Source organism: Rattus norvegicus, chromosome 20, assembly GCF_036323735.1.
Source record: "Rattus norvegicus strain BN/NHsdMcwi chromosome 20, GRCr8, whole genome shotgun sequence".
NCBI classification, from domain to species: domain Eukaryota; kingdom Metazoa; phylum Chordata; class Mammalia; order Rodentia; family Muridae; genus Rattus; species Rattus norvegicus.
Window position 1 is genome coordinate 47,009,552 of NC_086038.1, and position 23,828 is coordinate 47,033,379.

The 23,828-nt window shown below is 45.8% G+C and overlaps 1 protein-coding gene across 4 annotated transcripts in view; it reads right to left on the minus strand.

Annotated features, from left to right (window-relative positions):
• The window catches only part of Armc2 (armadillo repeat containing 2), a 107,447-nt gene that overhangs the window by 33,110 nt on the left and 50,509 nt on the right, over positions 1-23,828 (minus strand). For 3 of the 4 annotated variants that reach the window (XM_574794.5, XM_039099142.2, XM_063279680.1), the window contains 4 exons: positions 22,743-22,845; positions 20,973-21,196; positions 7,016-7,161; positions 1,068-1,167 (listed from right to left, as the gene is read on the minus strand). In XM_574794.5, coding sequence (XP_574794.3) covers positions 1,068-1,167; positions 7,016-7,161; positions 20,973-21,196; positions 22,743-22,845 — 573 coding nt within the window. The remainder of the gene's footprint in view (positions 1-1,067; positions 1,168-7,015; positions 7,162-20,972; positions 21,197-22,742; positions 22,846-23,828) is intronic. The other variant, XR_005497350.2, reaches the window with a different exon arrangement.

Consider the following 23,828-nt stretch of genomic DNA (forward strand, 5'->3'; position numbering starts at 1 on the left):
CTGGCTAGAAAAATTAGAGTCAGTTCCATTTAAACTGCCAAACCTGATCTGACATCAATCCCTGGGTCCCATGGGGTAGAAAGAGAGAACCAACTGATACAGTTGTCCTCTTGTCTCCACACATATGCACCCACACAGGCATCCGTGTGTGATATATATATATATATATGCAATTTTACAATGTAAACAACATTTTTTCCTTATTGAAGCTACGTTGTTTCATAAATACTTTATCCTGAGGGTGGGAGGGGTGGCTCAGCAGTTAGGAACACTGGCTGCTCTTGTAGAGGACCCGGGTTCAGTTCCCAGGACCCACATCAGGCAGCTCACAACGGTCTGTAACTCCAGGTCCAGGGGATCCCATACCTCTGGGGTCCCTGCCTGCGTGTGGTACACAGACAGACACTTAGGCACACATATATCTTACAGATAGACAAATACATACATACACACTACATACATACATACATACATACATACATACATACATAGATGATAGTAGACAGATAATTCTTCAAACACTTTAACTTGAAATTTCATATTCTAAAATTCAGCATGATCAAAGAATTAGTGAATTCAAAGGCTAAAAGAATCTTCAAGGTACCTCTCATGTAGACTGATCTCAAGCTTTCGCCTGCATTAAATCCCCATGGTTCTTGTTAAAGCACAGATAGACGGGCCTCTCTCTGCCCATCTGACCATAAACCCGGGGTGAAGTTCAGTAGTGGTGGTGGGCGGCTTCTACTGAAATAACCAGTGTACTTCATGCCCACCCCAGGACAACTCCCGTAGGCAATCTGTAAATCCCCAAGAAGAGCAGAAATCCTGCAGTCTACCCGCTAGGTCAGGAACCTCCCATAAGGACCTTATTTAATGGAGGCAGTTTCTGCCTCGGATTATTCTATTCAATCCTTGCAGGTATCCACTGCCTTCTGGGGCCGTCATACCACAGACGGAAGGAAGCTTCTAATAGGAACTAATATAGATGAACTCGCCCAATGTTGGCTTCTACGAGTACACCAGTGCACAGACATTGAGGACACCAAACAAAGGCATGCATGACTGACCTGGTTCTTCTGGTATTTGTTCAATAGACTTAGAAACAAGGCGTAACATCTGGAATAGCTGACCAGGGCCGCACAGCAGTCACGGTAAGAGGTTAGTTTGCTGTGGGAAATGCCAAGTGGGAGAATCAGAATAAATGCAATGTATTTTTTTAAAAAGTACATATAGTAACACTGTAAATGCAGACCATGAATTCATGAAAAGAAGTCCAGAAATACCCCCACAATTCCGAGAAAATGCAGTGAGGCTCACTATCTGTGCTAGACTCTGAGAGGACAGAGCAAGGGCATTTCTAAAGCCCCCCTCCTCGAGGGGTGGGGCTGAGGACTGAACTCAGCGGCAAACACTTGTCTAACAAGTTCGAGGATTGTGTTTGTTTCCCGGAAGGAGGCAGAACCCTGAAGATGGTACAGTACTGTCCTATTTTGCTTTCTTTGGCTGTGATAAATGCCCCAACCTTATAGCTTACAGTCCGACATGAAGGAAACCAAGGCAGGAAATAAGCAGAGGCCACGGAGGGATGCTGCCCAATAGCTTTTTGACTGTGACTTGCTCAGCTTGTTTTTGTATACAGCCCAGAACCAGTCTATATATGCAATCTCTTTATGTGTATATATGTATGTATGTATATATGTATATATGTATATATGTGTGTATATATGCATGTGTGCATGTATGTGTGTATATATGTATGTATGTATGTGCATATATATGTATGTCTGTATATATGTTGTATATATGTATGTGTATATGTGTGTATATATATGTGTGTGTGTATGTATGTGTATATATATGTGTGTGTATGTATGTATGCATGCATGCATTGTATGGAGGCAATCCCTTGATTAAGGTTCCCTCTTTCCAGATGACTGACTCTAGGTTTGTGTCAAGTTGACAAAAAACTAACCAGCATGCACATCCACATAGGATGCTCAAAACAGAAGCTCAGAGATCTCTGCGGTATCTGTTTGGATGACCACCAATCTGCCAGGACCCCATCAGAAGTGAGTATAAAAACTAGCATCAGTTAGGCAGCGTTGAGAGTGTTTCACGAGCAGTGAGCAAACCCCAAAGGCAACACTGGGAAGACCAGGACAAACAGGAACCTTTCATAAGGTACAGCCAATAGGCAAGCAGACTGTAGTTCTAATCTGACCATGTACCGGGCTGTGAGTTTCATCATGTATTCACAGCACTGATGCCCTCCAGATGACTTTCTCTGGTCACAGCAGGACATGGCTGGTGCCCAACTACAATGGCAGCACTTGGGGTCTAAGAATTACATAAGGGGCTGTTGAGCCTGGGAACTTGGAAACTAGTCAGTACAACACAGGAAGATCAAGTGCATGTGCATGTGCGTGCGTGCATGCGTGCGTGTGTGTATGTTTGGAATTGATTGTCTCCTCTACATTTAGATCCTCAGAATTGAATCAGGTTGTTAGGCTTGGTGACAAGTGGCTTTACCTACCGAGTAAACCATCTATCTAACCAGCCTTTTTTTTGAAACTGAGTTGCATGCAACACAGGCTGGTCTCAGACTCACTGCGTAGCTGAGGATAAACTTGTTCTTGCTTCTACCTTGAAAGGGCTGGGATGGGTCACACTCTCAGCCTAAAAGACATTAATGTATCTCCCACATACTATAACTTTTTAAGATATATAACTTAAATTTCAAATAACCTAGAAAATCTAAAGCCACATCTGAATGCAAGCTAAAATACTGTAAATTACAATCTGTAGGATGCAGTTAAAGGGGTATTTAGAGGAAAATGAATAGCCTTAACAAGACTGAAGGAAGACTAATTTCTTACTAAACCAGGCAGAAGCAGAACATAGCATCTTCACGGAGTAAAAGAGAGGGGTTGGTAAGGAGAAGCAGGAAGAGCAATATAGGAAACATACAATGAAATAGATCAACACATCTACTGATTCTTTGCAAAAACCTAATGATTGGGGCTGGAGAGATGGCTCAGCAGTTAAGAGCACTGACTGCCCTGGCAACAGACCCAGGCTTAGTCGCCAGCTCCCACGTGGTAACTCAGCCTGTGACTCCAGCTCCAGTAGATGAAGCAGCCTCTTCTGAGGGCACATGCATGCATGCATGCATATGGTATACATACATACATATACACACATACATACATATATACATACATACATACACATACACACATACATACATATACATACATACACATACACACATACACACATACATGCATATACATACACATACACACATACACACATACATGCATATACATACATACACATACACACATACACACATACATGCATATACATACATACACATACACACATACACACATACATATATTTATACACACATATACACACATACATTTATATACACATACATATATACACACATACACATACATACACATACATATAAACACATGCACATACATGCATACACATACATACACACATACACACATACATACATATAAACATACACACAAACATACATATAAACACATACACATACATACATATACACATATATACATACACATACATAGACACATATGTACATACACATACACACATACACACATACATATATACACATACATATATACACACATACGCACATGTATACACATACATGCACACATACACACACATACACATACATACATATACACATATATACATACACACACATACACACATATGTACATACACATACATACATACACATACATACACACATACAAGCACTTATAAGTATTCATAAAATAAATAAAAAAAAACAAGAAAAGACTGTCGAAGCTTTGGCAAGATTGATCAAGGAAATTTAAAAAGTTATTAAAAATCAAAGCAAACACAAAAAGCAATTTTAATAACAAAGAAGGCCATATAACAGGAAAACTACTATAGGGCTCTGGAGACAAAGTGCCTGGCTTGAGCAGCAGCTCTGTGACCTACTGATTGTGTGATGTTGGGAAAATGAGTGCATTTCCCCTGTGCCTCAGTTTCCCCCTGTGTCAGATGAAGATGACGGTGAAGGTACCCATTTGGTGAGTTCCTGGGAAGTACCTAGATGACTGCCCAGCACACTATAAATACAGGACGAGTATTTGCCAATAAGTAAAATAAATAAAACTTATCGTTAGAGACAAAGCTGAGTCAATCAACATGTTGATAGAAGTACCAGAAGGGAACCTAGGGCCTCTCACACGGTAGGCAAGCGCTCTATCGAGGCGTTACCGCCATGCCAGTGGTTTGGTTTTGGAAACAGGGTTTTACTATGTACTCTAAGCAGGACTCAAACTACTGATCTTTCTACCCCTGAAAAGTTGGGCGGAACCATTTAATGTTGTGTGACAGCATTAGGGGGAGAAATGAAATTCTCATAAGAATCAAACTGTCTGAAGCTGAACCAAGTGGGAACCCAGACAGCATATACAGCCATTAAACAAATGAGTCAGCTAGCCACGGTGGCCGCTACTCAGTGGGCAGAGGAAGGACACAGTAACTTGAGCTGAGCAGTCTGGGATCAGCCTTGGCAATCCAATGGGACGCTAACTCCGGGGTGGGGTGGGGGAGACAGAGGGAGAGAAGGGATGGTTATCAGGCCACTATCCACACACTCATTTTACGATGAAGCTTGAAACTGAAAACACAAAAACAGTATGACAAAGGAAAAGGCTAGGTCGATCTGAAACAATGTGTTAACGAGGTTCAATGATGCAAAATAGCTTCCCACAAGAACTCCCAGCTCTCAGGAGGCCGAGGGAGATAAATAGGTCTCTGTGAGTTGGAGGCCAGCACGATCTAGGCTTTGAGATCTTGTTTCCAAAGGGTGGGGAGGGGAGCCCATAATAATTATTTTCAGCTGGTGAAACCATGCGCTAATCTTTAAAGTTGGAAGAAGATAGCTAGAGCTCGCCAGCTATCTACTAAGAATCCTAGGCAATGTGAGAAAGAAAGGACAGGAGCTAGTTATGGTGACTCAGACAACACTTGGGAGCCGGAGGCAGGACTGTCAGGAGTTCAAGGCCAGCCTAGACTACAGGGGTGAGACTACCGCAACATACTAAATTAAAACTAATTAAATTTAAATTCTTAAAAGAGGCAGGGGAGGGGGAGAACTGCAATATTTTTGACAGAAACAAAGTAATTCTCATTTGCGGACAACTTGTGGAGACAGTATAAGAGAATCTATAGTCAGACAGACATAATGCTCACCACGTTCCCGAATATAAAATTAATAGATGAATATTGGTTGTATTTATGGTCATCAGTATAGCCTATGAGGAAGTAACTTATTTTCCATAAACCTGAGAATAAATCCTGAAAGGATGTGAAATACTTATGGAGATATCTATAAAATTGCATTGAAGGACCTTATTTTTTTTTAAAAGCTGGGCGAGGTGGCATATACTGTTAGCACTTAGGAGGCTAAGACAATGGGCCTGGACTTTGGACTACAAAGTCAGACCAGAGGGGGGTGGGGAGGGGGAGGGGAGGGAAAAGGGAGGGAGAGGGGGAGAGGGAGAGTTTATCAGCACCTGGCTCCTTTCAAACAACCTAGATCAAGAGACTAAAAGTGCAAAGGTGATTAGTGAAATGTGAGTCCAAGTTCCAACAAGGGACACAAGCGTCAAGAGTGTAATGCTGGAACTGAGCCACCGAGGAGGTCAGTTCGTGCAGTGGCTCTGCCTCCTGGCTGACAGCATGGCAGTCTGTGGATCTCTAGGTGTCAGCACAGCTCACGTGGAGGAGTGAGTTTACATCAAAAGGGGTACTGGTCACTGTTCCTGCTCCCCAACCCTTTCCTGCCTGGGCCTGGGAACCAGAGAGCCCGGCTACAGGTAGGAACCGTGAAAATCCCCTCATCCTTCGAAAGCGTAAAAAGAGAGCCCACTTCTGCCACATGGCCCTTATTCCTCTCTTCAGAGCCCCACCATGCCGTCTGTCTGTCTTTCGATGGCATTAATGTCACCCAATTGAACTCCATACTCCAACAACCCACTTCAGTGGCCCTCCTGAGCCCCCATCGGAAATCTTTCCGAAATAACTGTGACAGACTAACTGACACCAGGCTTGAATCAGCTATCTTCTTTTCGAATTAAAGCACCTCAGTAGTATTTCCAGCACGGCAGTTTGATAAGTTTTCTGGTGCACGGATCTCTGTCGCCAAGGGGTGACTAAGTAAAATAATGAACGCATTGGGCTAGTTCACAGCCCTCCCAAGTGCCAAGGGACTGACCATTAGAGTGACATCAGACTCACACAAGAAATCGGCTTGAATTGGGGCTTTTAAACTGCATTCAAGACGTTGTCTGTAGGTGAACTTTTAAAAGGGAAAATGTCCTGTCCAGCCATATGCAAATACTAGAGAGAACTCAGAATATACGCCAGCATTTGCTCTAGCTTGCTCCTCTTTGGTGTGAAAATAAAATTGACTAGGAACAACACGTGGTGGGAAAGGGTTTGTTTGGCTTACGTTTCTGGTTTCCGCATTACAGTCCCTGTCACTGAGGGAAGGGCGGGAAGGAAGGGAAGTCAGGTCAGACACTCAGAGAGGAACCTGGAGGCAGGAACTGAAGCAGACCATGAACCTTTAGCACATAGCTGGCTCAGTCCACCCCTGCCCAGGATAGTGGGCGGGGCCATATATTAATCAAGGAAACGCCCCGCAGACACGCCCACAGACACGCCCACAGACACGCCCACAGGTCGATCTGATCTGATGGAGGAGGCAGATCCTCCACTTTGCACCTAGATTACGAAAACTAACAACTACACGTTTTTGTTTTTGTTTTTTCTTTTTTTTTCTTTTCTTTTTCTTTTTTTTTCCGGATCTGGGGACCGAACCCAGGGCCTTGCGCTTCCTAGGCAAGCGCTCTACCACTGAGCTAAATCCCCAACCCCACAACTACACGTTTTAAGTGAGGTATTTTCTTAGTCTACCTACCTAAAGACTCTGGCGATGTTGGTACAGATGTCCTTGTCGTTCATGTGCTGTCCCATCACTGTGCAGAGACAGGGAAAGGCCCCGATGTTCAGGAGTTTGCTCCTTGTCAGTGGTGAATCGACCAAGTTTCTCAAGGTAGCAGTTGTCTAGGAGAACGTGTGTGCGTGTCATTTTCTTAAAGCTTAAAATAAGGCAGCCTGGCTGGGTGACCCACGCCTCCCCCCACCTATACTCCCCACCGCAGGGAAAGGAGAAGGGGGAGGGCTCTGTGCCCAGAAGCTCAAGGCAGGAACAAAAAAAGCTAAATCAAATGGAAAACGTGGAGGCTGCTGGGTGTAGTGGCATATGCCTGCAATCCCAGCGTAAGGAGTCGAGATGAAACAGTTATGAGTTCGAGGCCAGCCTGAGCTACAAAGGGATTGTCTCAAATGGACCAATACAAAGAGATGGAGATGGAATATTAGCATTTTTAGGTAAATAATTTACCAAACCCTCAGAGTTAGAGAAATCCTCATCTTTGACTGAGCCTGTCATAAACACAGAGTACAGCACATGAGAACCTTCGCACTCCAAATTATTTTTTCAGATTTTATAATTTTATTAAGAAAGAGATTGTGTGCATGTGTGTGTGTGTGTGTGTGTGTGTGTGTGTGTGTGTGTGTGTGTGTGTGTGGTGGGGCTGGGGATGCCCAAATGGGTGACTTTAACTGCTGGTCCTCCTGCCTCTACCTCCCCAAGCTAGGAGGACAGGCATGCATCCCTGCACACGACTCTGCACTCTTAAACTCCTCTAAGTAGTATGGAATAATGAGGAAGCCAGTAGTTACGTAAAACTTTTAGTCTCATTTCATTCAAAGAGGGAGATGCTAAGGTCTTACAAGCTTGTCCTATTTTGTTAAAAGTTTTTTCAAGAAAGCTTTCTACTTTGGGCTTTGGTCTAAGGATCAAGAAGAGTATAACTTGTAACAGTAAATTTGTAACAGTGGCTTTGTTGTCTAGTAATTTTGTTTTGTTTGCTTGTCTTTTTGAAACAGGGCTTCTCTGTGTAGCCCTGGCTGTCCTGAAACTCCTCTGTAGACCAGGCTGACCTCATACTCATAGGGATCTGCCTGCCTCTCCCTTCCCAGTGTTGGAAGTAAAGGTGTGTGCCACCACTACCCTGCTGTTGTCTAGTGATTTTCATTTTCATTGTGATCTTTCCCCAGGGGATTCATGGCAAGGTGCTGGTGATGAGTCACCCAGGCCCCCAATTAGAGCCTGGCTTGGATTCTTACCCTCCCACAGTACATTTTCCTCATGGTAGGGTGATACTAACTGGTTATCTTATCATTGTGAGATATGAGGCAAGGTGAGCTGAGGCAAGGTGAGCTGAGGTGAGGTGAGCTAAGGTGAGCTGAGGTGAGGTGAGCTAAGGTGAGCTGGGGTGAGGTGAGGGGAACTGAGGGGAGCTGAGGGGAGCTGAGGTGAGGGGAGCTGAGAGGAGGGGAGCTGAGGGGAGCTGAGGTGAGGGGAACTGAGGGGAGCTGAGGGGAGGGGAGCTGAGCTTAGGTGAGATGAGGTGAGCTGAGGGGAGGGGAGGGGAGCTGAGGGGAGGGGAGCTGAACTTAGATGAGATGAGGTGAGCTGAGATGAGCTGAGGGGAGCTGAGGGGAAGGGAGCTGAGGGGAGCTGAGCTTAGGTGAGATGAGGTGAGGGGAGGTGAAGGGAGCTGAGCTGAGGTGAGGGGAACTGAGCTTAGGTGAGATGGGGCGAGGTGAGGTGAGCTAAGATTAGGTTTGTGATGTCCACAGTGTCCACTACACAGGGTAGGCCTGTCCCCACCCCTACTGACGAGCTTCACCCATGGGTGCAGAGGAGGGAGCATGGGCCTGAGTTTTGAATAATCACTCTCCCCACTGAGGTATGATTAGGGCAGTTGCTCACACTGTGCCTCCCCCACTTCATATCCTCATCAGTGGGGAGCAAAGCGGGCTTCCCCTGGTCACTTTCTGGGTGGTAGGAGATATGGACTGTACAGATGTAGGAATGGTTTATGTGTGCTGCAAAGCTCTATGTAAGAGTAAAGCTTTGTGGTCGGCACTGTGCACCTTTAAAGACAAACAACAAAAACCACACACACCTGAAATCTCAGTGTTTGGAGGTGGAGACTGGAGGATCAGGAGATCAAGGCTAGCCTTCACTACAGAAAGAGTAGGAGGTCTACGTGGGCTAGGAGATCCTCCCTCAGAATCCAACCAAACCAACCAAACAACAACAACAGCAACAACAAAACCCCAAAACTAATGGGGTGCTAGGTACCCTTGATTAGCTTTTCTTTTGTATCCATGAAGTTAAATCTAACTGATTAAAATACAACTGGTCATGTCGGAACCCAGAAAACTTGCAAATGTCCCAAATGAACATGTTCAAGGCGTTGGTAGTTGACTCTTGTTTTTTTTTTTTCAGAGCTGAGGACCGAACCTAGGGCCTTGAGCTTGCTAGGCAAGCGCTCTACCACTGAGCTAAATCCCCAACTCCCGCAGTTGACTCATAAGTTCTCCCTTGAAAGCTCTGACGTTGCAAACATCCGCAGGGAAATAAACTCCAGTGGACCATGGCCCGCCATCAGCATCCACTAAGCTTGGGCCTGGGTCTTTGTGAGACTTATAGGCTGCCCTACAAATCCCAGTCTTGGCTGCTGTAAAATGGAGCGTAGGTATCAGTTGAGCTCCTCCAATTCCCCTCCAGAAATAGCACTGCTGGTTTAGCTCGGTCTAGCTCAGTGGCTCTCAGCCTTCCCAGCGCTGCAACCTTTTAACACAGTTTCTCATGTTGTGGTGACCACCCAACCACAATTATTTTTGTTGCTACTTTGCAACTGTAATTTTACTACTGTTGTTTTTTTTTTAAGATTTATTTATTTATTTATTATTTATATGAGTACACTGTCACCAGAAGAGGGCATCGGATCTCATTACAGATGGTTGTGAGCCACCATGTGGTTGCTGGGAATTGAACTCTCGACCTCTGGAAGAGCAGTCAGTGCTCTTAATTGCTGAGCCATCTCTCCAGCCCTTGCTACTGTTGTGAATTGTAATGTATCTGTGTTCTCCAATGGTCTCAGGCAACTCTTATGAAATGAGTCCTTCGAGGGGTCAAGACCCACAGGTTGAGAACCACCGGCCTAAACGATGGCTCACCCCCCCCAACCCCCCAACCCCCCAACCAAGATACAGGAGAACCAGTGCCAGATTGATTCCCAACTTTCTCCAGGGCAGGCAGAGCCCATGGGAGCCTGGAACACGTATTCCAACAGTGGTATTTCCTTTTCTCTGTCTGCCGTGGCTGGAACAGTCGCCTTGTTCCCTCACCAACCTCGCTCTGAACGGCTCACTGTTTTCCTTGGAGCTATTTCTTCTTATTCACACCCTAATTCATCCCTCCATACTCTCCTATCTCATTGGAAAAAGCTAAAAGTTTTACGATTCTTCTGCTCCAAACATGTTAATTTTATAAATGACCCAGTGGCTGGGCATAATGGCTCACACCTGTAATCCCAGCACTCTGGAGACTGAGGCAGGAGGATTGGGAATTGGCATCAAAATGGGTTACATAGTAAGACAGAGCACCCCTAAAAGGCCGGAAGCAGGAGTGGAGGTGCAAACATTAGTACAGCATATGTCTGGGGTGCAGGGGTGGTGGGGGATAATAATACATGCTATCCTGAACACTGCCACACTTGTCAGTTGTGGTGCTGGCAGAAAAATGCGTTAAGCTTTTGCCCCTGTGTCAAAACTTCCCAGTAACATTCAACATAGGCTATCCTCAGCCTAGGTGCCCAGGCCCACAAAGTCCTCCCTGTTTTCTGCTTTCTGTCAACCGAAGCCCTGGTGGCTGTGTCCATTCTTCCCAGGATCAGACTCAGTGGCATGATCTTGTGATCTGGTTGTTCCCAATCACTCAAAAGTGTACCTCCTGCAACAGACCCCACAAGGACTCTCTGCTGGGCTCTGCCTGCCTCTCTACTCTGGGCCACGAGCTTCAGAGAGGGCAGGTGCTAACACTGAGCCCCAAGTCAAGGCTGGCACAAACCCATACAATAACAGCTCCACTCCTTCCACACTTCCTCTGGCTGCCACCGTTTCTTCCACAACTTCCCCGATTGCCAACCTCTATAGCTACCACCGCCTACTCCCCCACCCCTGCCAGACACCATCTGCCATCTCTCTCTGTGGGGAGGTTTTCAATGGGGTGGCTTTCAATCAAACCACAATGAGGGGCTTCCAAACCTACCCCCCCCGGTTGCCCAAGACAAAGGGGGAGCATCCACATCCTACAGGCCCTCACTCTCTCAGTCTATGCGTCCATATTACTCCCCGCACCTCCCTCTCTCCCCAGCCCTCCAGATAACATGCTTGTCCCCTTCTGATCCGTGTCTTTCTGTAACTACTTCTGTCACTCGGCACGCCTTCCTCAACCACTCCTGCAGTCTGATGTTCACATGCAGGGCCCAGCTAAGTCCACTCCTTTGCATGGATGGCTTAGTGACTAGGCAGAGCCTCTTTTCTGTGCCAGCAGCACCCTGGTTAAACCCTCTGCAACATGCATACATATTTATTTTATATACATTACATATACATATATACACTATTATTTTTATCATTATTCATCAACACATATATGACAACCAATATATATACATATACATATATGTATGTATATATTGTATATATGTGTGTATATCTGTATGTGTACACACACACACACACACACACACACACACACACACAGAGCTTCCATGCACCTTCTCCCCTATGGAGAGCTCCACTGGTGTACCATCTCTTATGTGCTTACTTCCTAAGGATTTATTTACATGTATATGTTGGAGTGTTTGTGTGCATGTATGGATATGCACCATGTAAGTTCCTGGTGCGCACAGAGGCCAGAAGAGGGTGTCAGATTCCCTGGAACTCACTTTGTAGACCAGGCTGTGTTGAACACACAGAGATCCCCCTGCCTCGGCCTCCCCGATGCTGCCATAGTCCATTTCTTTTTTTGGTTCTTTTTTTTTTCGGAGGAGCTGGGGACCGAACCCAGGGCCTTGCGCTTCCTAGGTAAGCGCTCTACCACTGAGCTAAATCCCCAGCCCCAATAGTCCATTTCTTAAAGCTTTTTGGTGTTTAGTTGCTGGCAGCTGGGTGAATGAAACCCAGAAAAGGGAATGCAGGGAGGATGGAGAAGGAAGGAGGGGGAGGAGGGAGAAGGAAAAAGGAAAGAAAAGGGAGGACGGAGAAGGAAAAAGGAGGGAGGAGGGAGAAGGAAGAGGAAGTCAAAGTTTCCTACCTAAGAAACTCCTGCTAAGTAGAGGTTGGAGTGGGAAACTGGGGGAGGGGCACCATGGTGTAATTACAGACCAGTAATCCCTGTGCTTGGGAAGTAGAGGTGTGGGGATCAGTGAGGAGTTTGAGACCAACCTCTACTACACAGACAGCCAGTTTGAGGCCAGCCTGGGCTACCTTTTCAAAAAAAGAGGGACTAAAAAGCATGTAATTTTTATTTGTCTGTTTTGTTTTTCAAGACAGGGTTTCTCTGTGTAGCCTTGTCTGTCATGGAACTCACTCTGTAGACCAGGCTGCTCTCGATCTCAGAGATCTGCCAGCCTCTGCCTTCCATGTGCTGGGGTCAAAAGTAACTACAGAGGACCTCTTATGGGTCCAGAATGGGCACTGCTCTTGCAAAGGACTGTCCCAGAGTGTTTTAATTTCCTACCCCCACATGTACATACCCACGTACAAATGGACATGTACACAGTGATTTTTTTTAAAAAAAGGAACACACTTCTGTTCTTTAAAAAAAAATGAAGAGAGAGAGAGAGAGAGAGAGAGAGAGAGAGAGAGAGAGAGAGAGAGAGAGAGAACTCTTTATTTGTAAGAAAGAGCAGGATTGGAATAGGTCTGGCAGTAGTGGCATTTGGCAGAAGCAGAAGGATCTCTGAGTTGAGGCCAGTCTGGTCTATAGTGATTACATAAGGAGGTAGGTGTGTGTGTGTGTGTGTGTGTGTGTGTGTGTGTGGTGCGATGCATGCTGGGAGACCCGAGGGAGAAGGTCTAAAAGGGCCAGGCAGACTGGAAGCCCTCTACTCCAAGAAAGTCCACCAACCTCTGCAGCTACCGCTCTGACTCCCAGTGTGTGGGGCGTTGAGTCCTCCCTCCCCGTGGGGTCTAGTGCTGAGTTCTCAGATAGGTGGTTTTTCAGGAGAAAACCGCAGACGCTCGGATGAGGGGGGTCTGGCTCGACTGCACAGTGACCAGTCGGGCGAGCCCCAAACCTAATTTTGAGCTTCCCTCCAACTCTTGGCGAGATAAGTGAACTCTTGTTGCATAAGTGAACATTTTAAATCCAATAAAAACTCAATGTTGGCTAGCAGAGCATAGAGCTGAGCCAGAACGACCCCTGGCCTGTGCTCTGTGGGTGGGTTAGCCTCCATTCCCAGGGCAGCCCACCCACCGGGCCTGTCTCAAGACTGGAGCAGAGCAAACTTCACTCAGATATGTTTGCTGCCTTCCTACTTCCTCCTCCAGTTCCCAGTTCTCCTTAGTTACTGTTACTTCTGGCACATAATCTCTTAAGCGATCTTAAATCCTCCCTTTAAAGACAGTGGAGGTCGAATGATGGGTACTAAGCTTCTAAAGGGTTTGCCCCAGACCGTCCATTCACAACTCCCAACCCTATTTCACCAAGAAACAAAGTAAAAAGCCGGAGCTGCAACTCTTCAATCTGCAGCACGTGAGACGGACAGAGTCAGGAAGCAACCAATGGAAGGCAGCGGGTGAGGCAGAAGCAACCAATGGGAAGGCAGCGGGTGAGACAGAAGCAACCAATGGGAAGGCAGTAGGTGAGAAAGCGGCAGGAAGCAACCAATGGGAAGATGAAGATGCTGAGCTGATAGTCTTCAAGGGAATTGAACAGAATTCATTGTCCGCGCTTTTGTTACATGGTGAGCGGAGCGGAGAGGACATAAGGAAAGAAAGGAAGAAAGGGAGAAAGAGTCCATCTTGGCCATGGCTAGTTATCTGCTGAACAATGACCGAGCTCTGCTGTGCAGTTTGATGCTCCCTTGTCCAGTGCGGTGACCTCTGCCAGGTAAGACACACTGAGAGTCTGCTTCGTTGAACGAAGTGAGTCTTGATGTCTCACCATGCAATCAATATTGGGAGGTCTATTCTTAGTGTATTTTGCATTTTGGTGCTGGGGACTGAACCGAGGCCATTGGTTGCTAGGCAAGCACTCTACCAAGAAACTAAACTCTCAGCCCTAGGAAACCCATTATTTTAAAAGACATTTATTTATTTAATATATATGAGCACACTATAACTGTCTTCTGGTGAGAAGAGGGCATCAGATCCCATTACAGATGGTTGTGAGCCACCAGGTGGTTGCTGGGAATTGAACTCAGGACCTCTGGAAGAGTAGTCAGTTTTCTTAACCACTGAGCCATCTCTCCAGCCCCGGAAACCCATTTTTATAGAGAAAACTGCATTAAGAAGATCTTGGGCCTGGGAGTGGTGGCTCACACCTTTAGTCCCAACACTTGGGGGCCAGAGGCAGGTGGACCTCTGTGAGTTCCAGGACACTCTGGTCTACATAGTGAGTTCCAAGACAGACAGCGCTATACAGAGAAACTCTGTCTCAAAAAAAAAAAAAAAAAAAAGAGGAGATAGTTTATAAAGGCTCAAATAAGCAGCCCATCTCAGAACTGTCCCTGAACTCCTGCGGCTAAGCAAGAAAGAGCATCCCAGAAACTTTACCCCCAGTCAGGGCCACTGCCATAGGAGAGATTCATTTTCCCAAAAGCATCTTCCAAAGCAACCTTTGGGCACACTACAATTAAGGAATCTGGAAATCGGGGTTGGGGATTTAGCTCAGTGGTAGAGCGCTTGCCTAGCAAGCTCAAGGCCCTGGGTTTGGTCCCCAGCTTCGAAAAAAAGAAAAAAGAAAAAAAAAAAAAAGGAATCTGGAAATCATGATGCTTCTTCAACCCCACAGTCAAGATTTCATCTTTGATATAGCAAAAGGTGTTATGCAAATGAGCTGTCAGCATCCCACGGGTGACAAACTACTCACCCCACTGGCTGCTCTAAACAACCCTTGGAGCAAGGCAAGAAAGGGATTCCGTTCTCCTTTGTGAGATGAGGAAAAGCGAGTGCAGGAAGTCAGCAAGCCTGCAGGTGGCCTCGAGTACTAGACTGTGGCCTCCTGTCCACTGCTTCCCCATTCTATTTGTCATTTGTCTGAAAACACACTTATTTTATTTCTCGGTTGTGGGCTATCCATACCTCAAATCCCTCAAGTTTTATTTCAACTGCCAATTGCAAAACGGTTCACTTCGCACTGGTGCTGAGAAATGATGAGCAGTCACCAGAGACGGCAAGCGGGGCCCAGGGAGTGAACAGCCAATCGACACCATTCCTGACCTCAGCTGAACCCGGCTCCCTCTAGTACTAAAAGTACATTCATTCCTTGGACTTTTGCCCAACAGAGACCACATATGTGTCTGAGTCCAAGCCTCTGTGGTAACCAGAGAAGGTTCACGTTGTCTCGCATAGGGTGAATACAGTCTGGAGGAAACAGAAGATACCAACAACACGCGGCGTCACTGCACACATGAAGACGTTAGAGCCAAGTTTTCCCAAGACTCTCATGGACGTCCATGAATGCACATGCATAGGAAAGTGTTGGTAATTCACAAGCCTGCCGGTGTCTGTGGACCGCATTTCCTGCCATGGCTTTTTCACCTCAGCCAGAAGTACTCTGCCCCCCTCCCCCGCTGGAAGTACTCCTGTCTCCACCCCCCACCCCCAGTCGGAAGTAATCCTGCCCCCTCCCCCCCCCTGGAAGTATTCTTGCCCCCCCCCCCGCCCAGCTGGAAGTACTCATGTCTCTGCCCCGCCCCCCAACATTAGCATGTGCCTATGATCGTTACTGGGTATCTATTTGCTACCTGGATGCTTCCTTACCTCAGAAAAATGGATATATGACTTGATCCAATTTTTATTGTTGTTCTTTCTCTAGACTGGGTTTCTCTATAGACATGGCCATCCTGGAAACCTGGCTGGCCTTGAACTCAGAGATTCTCCTGCATCTGCCTCCCAAGTTCTGGGACTAAAGGTGTGCGCCACCACTGCCCCTCCATCCTCCTAATTTAATAATCATGAGCCACTAAGACCGGAGAGAACTTGGAGGGTGTATAGATTGCACAGAATTGTGGAGGTGCCAAAGTAAGGAAGGGGAGCCTGCGGGAGATGCATTAGCAACCACTGAGAAAGAATGTGTGGGGTGTGCAGTTGTAACTCTAGTAGCTGGGAGAGACAGAGGCAGGAGCATCCCCGGGAGTTCCAGGTCATCCAGAGACATGGAAGTTAGTGGCATATCTTCACTGCTGTGATGGATACATTCACGGCACGGAGGAGCGACAGGGCTGAACAGACACGCTAACTTAATCGCAAGCGAATGGCTCTGGGCAAATGGGGAGCATGGATCCTTAGTTCCCCCCTGGATCTTCCTGGCTGCAGAGGAAATACCTTTAGCATATTCTCCCTGGCCAGGCTTTAACCCTCCTTCCTGATTGGTGGCTTTGTCCAGGCCTGTCCTGATCCCACTTTTCCTTTCCTCTTGTAAAAGTAAGCTGCCGCCACAATACGGTATTTTGTGAAACTCTAGGCACAGACGGAGCCTGGGACTGGGTAGGTCAGCAGCACTTGAGGACTTAGCTATAAAATTCATCCCCTACCCATGGCTATGGGCCCCACCCTTCCATAGTTCAGAACTCAAGGCATTATATAATCGTGAGTGCCCAGTCTCCCCACATCTCTGGACTCGCTGTCCTTGGTGAAGCAGTTTGAGCAGCCACTGGGAAACTGCTTCCCAAGGAAAGGCAGACGGGAAAAGGCAGGGCTCGAGTCTGAATGCCCGTTCTCTCATCAAGTGAGTAAGAGGCCAGTCGCTCCAGCAGATAAAGGATTCCTTTACAGGAAGGGAAGTTCCTAAGTGAAGAATGGCCGTCTCATTTCAATGAACAAATAGACCACTACGATTTGTATGTCATTAAAAACTGGGTTCCCAGCAGATGGACAGAGGTTGCTATTTCTCATGTGGGGTACAGGTCTCTCTCTCTCTCTCTCTCTCTCTCTCTCTCTCTCTCTCTCTCTGTGTGTGTGTGTGTGTGTGTGTGTGTGTGTGTGTGTGTGTGTATGCAGTATTCTGGGGTGAAGTCACATTGCCTACATTTTATTATGCGTTCAGTATAAAGCAGCTTCTTGTCTGTTTTCTTTCCCTGACCAAATTTCTTTTCTGACATGGGTCTTGTCTGTAGCTTGGTCTGGCCTTGAACTCACACATCGTCTATTTTAGTCTCTCAGATGGTGGGCTTACAGTCTTGGGGTACTGAGTCCAACATTTTTGTTTTAACTAAATAGGAAGGACTGTCCAGTTTTTTGGGATTCTGCAAATGGCAAGCATAAAACAAACTCCCTTCCTACCCAGATCTGTAAACGCTCAAACGTGGTGATAGCTTGCACGAGGCACGTGGTGTGCACGCACGGCAGGGACATGCTCTTAAGTGGCCACAGTGGGCTTCGCTTTCTCCAGCTGCGTAGGACACGGGGTGCAGACCATGGTCCCCACAGTCTCTACCAGATCCTAGGTTCAAAGAAAGATGTTGAAGACAACGCCTAAGCCAGCTGTGATGTGGAGGCGGTGGTGGGCGGTGCGAAGCTCTACTGCGCCCCCTAGAGGAAATGGGTGGAAAGGCTGACCCAGTGGGCCCAGGGCTAATCCCAGAGAAGAGAAGTGAAAACCAGCAATGCTCCGAGCTAAACAGCAGCAGAGATTTGATTTCAAGTTTGAGGGAGGAGTAGGGCTTGTTTATTCTCTGAGACAATAGCCTGTTATCTAACTCAGACTGGCCATGAACTTGAAATTTTTTGGCTTCAAACGCCTGAGTGCTGACATTATGGTCTTGACCACCACGCCTACTTAGTGCCCTCATTTCTTGATCTGACACACATTTGCTCCTGGTAGCACCAATGTTCCTTTATATCAATGGACTTTATTCTTAACATATAAAATGGCACCACAGACATAGAACAGGTTGGAAAAAAAGATGTGTTGACTTAAAAAAGAATGACCAATCTGTGGCATTAAAAAGGGCCCAGATGCCGGGGTACATGCCTATAATCCCAGCACTTGGGTGGATGGAGAAAGAAAATTACAATCAAGAGGCAGGCCTGAGCTAAACAGAGAGAAGCTTTGTCTCAAATCCCACTGCTCAGGGCAGACGTAGGTGGATCTCAGAGCTTGTTATATAGAGTGAGTTCCAGGACAAGCAGAGCTACACAGAAACCCTGCCTTAAAAACAAACAAACAAACAAACAAACAAAAATTACCCAACAAAGATAAGCATGATTGAGAATTTGAGGCTAAGTTATTGTTCAACTGCTGTGCAGAGACATAAGACAAGGCAACTCTTAGTAACTCTAACAACTCAAAACTGGGGTCTCCCTTACAATTTTAGAGGGTTATTCTACCATCATCATAGCAAGAAACATGGTGCTGGAGAAGAGCTGAGAGCTTTACATCCTGATCTATAGGTAGCAGGCAGATAGATAGATAGATAGATAGATAGATAGATAGATAGATAGAGACAGAGAGACAGAGAGAGACAGAGAGACAGAGAGAGACACAGAGACAGAGACAGAGAGAGAGACAGAGAGAGACAGAGAGAGAGAGAGAGACACAGAGAGAGACAGAGAGAGGCAGAGAGAGAGAGAGACAGAGAGAGACAGAGAGAGGCAGAGAGAGAAAGAGGGGGGGGGAGGGAGAGAGGGGCAGCCAGGCAGAGTTAATTCGAGAGAGCTTCACTGTCTCGTGTTTTAAAACCTATGAGTATTAAAAAGTACTAACTAGACTGTGAACAGTATAAGCTGACTGAACAGACATGAAGAAACCCAAAGGGAAGAGGTAACATAAAACAGATTGACTATTAAAAATACAGACTAGAGGGGCTGGAGAGTGGCCTAGTGGTTAAGGGCACGGGATTCTCTGTCAAAGGACCCAGCTTCAATTCCCAGCCCCACAGGGCAGCTCACAGCTGTCTCTCACTCTAGTTCCAAGGGATCTGATATCTTTACAGAGACATACATGCAGGCAAAACACAAGTGCAATGAAATTATAAATAAATAAATAAATAAATAAATAAATAAATAAATAAATAAATAAATAAATTACAGCCAGGCATATCTCTAATACATGCCTTTAATCCCAGCACTCTAGGGGCAGACATCTCTGAGTTTGAGGCCAGCCTGGTGTACATAGTACATTCGAGAAAACACACACACACACACACACACACACACACACAGACATATATGTATATATATGTATGTATATATATATCAGAGACTATATATAATATATATATTATTATAACAAAGTCTAATGTTGAAGGTATATCCATATAGCTCAGGATAAAAATATCTTGTTATTTTTTGTTTCGTTTTGAGATAGCTTCAAGCTGACCTTGAATTTATGATCCCCTGCCTCAGCCTCCCAAGTGCATCAAGATTACAGGTGTGTGCCACCACGCCTAGCTCAGATAACTTTTATACTTTTCCTTATATTTCCTACATTTTAACAGAAGCGACCATCACCATATGTAATCATAAGTATCTACTTTCAAGACAAAAGTCCCGCTCATGATCCAAAATTCAGCCAACATAAAAAGAACACTTTATAAGCCCCTCCTGCCAAAACATGGTCTTGCCTTGTCTTTGACCAAAAGAGATTTTTTACAATCTTTTCAAAATGGAGGACCAAAATCTAAAATTAATAATCTTAAATATTTTAAGAATCTTGAAGTCAGGGTGTAAATCTAATTTTTAACATGCCCTCCTGATGTCTCGGAGCACTCCAAAGGTTCAATCCATTCTCGTTAATTGATAAGCACATTTCAAATCCCATGAGTTATTACATCAGAGATGCTATTAAGGGTAAAAATCTCATCTACAAAGGAATGCGAGAGCTAGAGAAGGTTGGGTGGAAATAACTTAACTGTGAAATTTAATCTGTCACAAGAGCAGTAATAAAACTGTAAGCACAGGAAAATTTTTCTTCCAGCTCTGACCAGGTGAATTATACCTGGTTGTTTTATTGCCTGCCTCCCCGAGGTCCTGCATGGCGTCCACGGAGCCTGTTAAAAACTCCACTCAATGTCATTAACTCCTGTGTCATTGCAGACAGGAGGGAGATGTGGCCTTAGGCCCGGATTATAAACATTCCCATGGTCTGGCTTGGAAATTCTCAGCCTCACACACAACTCTTGTGCAGAAAGTGCGGAAGACTTTTCACACACACACACACCCTGCCTTTATCTTTGTTACTTTCTTTCCCTTTGGGGCGGATGGAAACCATGCACTCTACCAGGGACCAGCCTCCTCAGCTTTCGCTTTATTGTCTGTTTTAAAACTGAGCCTTGATTAATTTCCATTCTCCTGCCTCATCTTCCTGACTGGGTGGGGTTGACAGACCTGTTTCATGAGGCTCAGTTCAGGCCTTCTTACCTCCCTCCCTCCCTCTCTGTATCTTCCCTCCTCCTTTCCTCTTCCTTCCTTGGTCTCAAAAAGCCCAATGACCTCAAGGATGACCTTGAACTCCTGATCCCCTGATCGTGGAAAGCTCTGGGATTCTGGGTGCACACCTGCCAAGGCCAGCTTTCAGTCCTGCTTGCTTTGAAGAACTATGCAAGCAACACTGAAGGTTGTGCTGAAAGCCACGGAATAGCCTCAATAGGGCACACACTGACTGGCCAGGGACCGCTTCTTCCCTTGATCTCCGAGACCCTGGACTGCCCTCATCTGCTGCTACTTTAAATGGTGTCAGGAAACCAATTTTACCCTCTAACCTTCTCAAGCACGGCACCTACCTGGACTAGCAAGTGGCCAGAATTCGGCAGGCACGCGCCATGCTTCTCTGTGTCCTCAGTCGTTTCCTTTATTAACTGCACCAATATTTCCACCGTGCCTTTGTTGACCATCTCGGTAAGGAATCCTGGACTTCCGGAAATGAATTTCAGAGCCCCCATGCAGTAGAGAAAAGCCTCGGTGTTACTTTGCAGGTCTTCGTCTCTCAGTACCTCCAGTAGAGATTCTGCCAGAAAAGACGGATTTCTATAAGTGTCTAAGTACAACGGCAATTCGACTTGATGCTGGCACACAGTTTGCAAAATATGTCCACTCAAGGGTACGGACAAATGCTCCTGAAGATACTGCAGATGGGAGCCTCGGCTACAACAAATCTCCACAGTAATGGTGTGAGCAAAAGGAGGGGCTGCTGCTGTGTGAGCAAGGCTCCCAGGAATAATCACCAGCCTTAAATATTTAGTTACAAAAGTTTCAAGTTATTGCCCAACAGTAACCATAAGGACAATCACGGTAAAGTGTTTCACCTTCACTGAATCTTCAAGGTTGCATTTGTTGCTTCCCTAATGGGTCACGGATCCCATGGGAACTTTAAAGACAATCTCAGTCGCTGAAAAGGGTCCTTTGAATGTAGCATCCGCCCCTGTAGACAGTTTAAGGACACCCTTCCCCGTTCTGTAGCATGGGCGGGGACATCTATACTCTCAGCCTGAAGGAGTCCAAGGTGGAAGGACCACAGCTGAATTTGAGTGAGGCCCTGTCTGTCAACACCACCAAACAACAAACACCACCAAACAATAACAACAACAGCAGCCACAAACATCGTGCTTGTAGGCATCACACCCTAAGGTCAGCCCCCAGGACAGCTGGAAATAAGTAACCAAATCAATAAACAAACAAATAAACCCAACAACAAAACCCCACTGACTGAACCACATGCCGTGGAGCTAAAAATTGAGCAAGGTTGGATGAAGACACCACACTCAAGTATAAGAATGTCAGAGGGGTCCTTCGATTTTGTTTTGTTTTGTTTTGTTTTTTAATCTGTAGTTCTCAGTTAAGCGATTCGGTGTTAGACATTCTTTTTTTCTTTTTTCTTTTTCTTTTTTCTTTTTTTCGGAGCTGGGGACTGAACCGAAACCAGGGCCTTGCGCTTGCTAGGCAAGTGCTCTACCACTGAGCTAAATCCCCAACCCCTAGACATTCTTTCATGCCTGGTTTTGTCCGTGTTTGCTGAGATCATCGTCCCGTGTTACCAAGCAATAACCGCAACGTTTTCCAGTGTGGCCTCTTCGGAAGGAACAGCGTACACCTCCTAAGGGCTTCCCACCGGGTAATTCTGTCTACTCCTGGATTCTTTAGGGCCATGGTAGGCATTGGGCTTTGTTAGGTAGGCTGCTCCGTATTCAGCCGTGTCCATGTCTACATTCTGTAATAGCCACAATGGTTTCTTCATGTTGGGGGGCTTATTCCTGCTATGTCAAGAGTGTAGAATTTTTTTCATTATGTCAAAGACTTACAGGTGTGTTTATTCTAGCAGTAACTCGAGGCCTAGGAACTAAAGTGTCACTGCAGGCATCAAAAGAGCAAAACCGAATCCCAGCCTGTCACAGTAGACTCTAAACGCTGCTTTAGAGCAAATGTGGGAAACCGAAGGTTGAGAAAAACAGCCGGCACAAGTCCCTAGAAACTGAACGTCTCGCTCCCCTTTCCTCTAAGGACCTGAAACTCTACTGTGCCCCCCCCCCCCGCCCCCAGTACTGATGGAGACTCACGCAGAATGTTGTCCTTCTGCATCAGGGTGTCATTCTTCTCGCTCCTGCTGATTTTAAATACCAGTTTGCAGATGTTAAGAAGGTTCTTTCCACTCACTTTAAGCTGCAGAGAAAGAACAACAATCATGCATTTCTAGGCAGAAGGAAAGAAAGGCCCGACACCTCTAAAAACCTCCACCCTGAGGGTTTCAGGAAGAGGGCTTTAAACATCAGAAATCGTCTTAGGAAACAACCCAGAAAGGTTTGGGCCACATTTTGTGTCAGCTACCATATCTAACTCAGTTGTACTAAAAAAAAAACAGCACCGGCCGGCCTTTTGGGTAAGAACACTTTAACAAGCATTTGTCTCTCACTGGGAAACGTTTTGTGTTGATGCGTCAAACCATTCGGTACTTTTAAAAGAGTATGCCGTTAAGTAGCAGTTGATTTAGAAGATTCTGGTAGACAATGAAAGACACCAAAGTTCAGATTAAACTCATCTAGAAATGACTCCACCGAGGAGTGGAAGCAAAGGAAGCAGGCCCCTTCTGCCGCCATTTGTACAGAAAAGAAATTAAAGCCACCACTTCAGATTGCACCTCCCTTCTTTTGGGGGCTGTTTCTGGAATACCTTGATATAATCATTGTTCAAAGCTGAAATCACTTTCTTTTTTTTTTTTTTTTTTTTTTTTTTTTGGAGCTGGGGACCGAACCCAGGGCCTTGTGCTTCCTAGGCAAGCGCTCTACCACTGAGCTAAATCCCCAGCCCCTGAAATCACTTTCTAAACCACGCAACAATATCTAAGTCAATTAGGCACAAGGCAATAAGGAAGGAACAATTTCTTCATACAAAGAGAGTGGCTGGCTGAACCACGGCTCTACATTAACCGTTGATTTATCTAAAGTACTGAAATATGGCCAATAATGGGCAAACATCTAATAAACTTCAGAACAGCAAGATTCTTCAAATGAAGTAAGCAACCCAGAAAAGAAAATGACTTGTTTTTTTGTTTCTTTTGTTTTACTGAGTCAGGGCTTTACTATGTAGGTCAGCAGGGCCGTGAATTTACAAAAATTCACCTACCCCTGCTCCTTGACTGCTGAGGT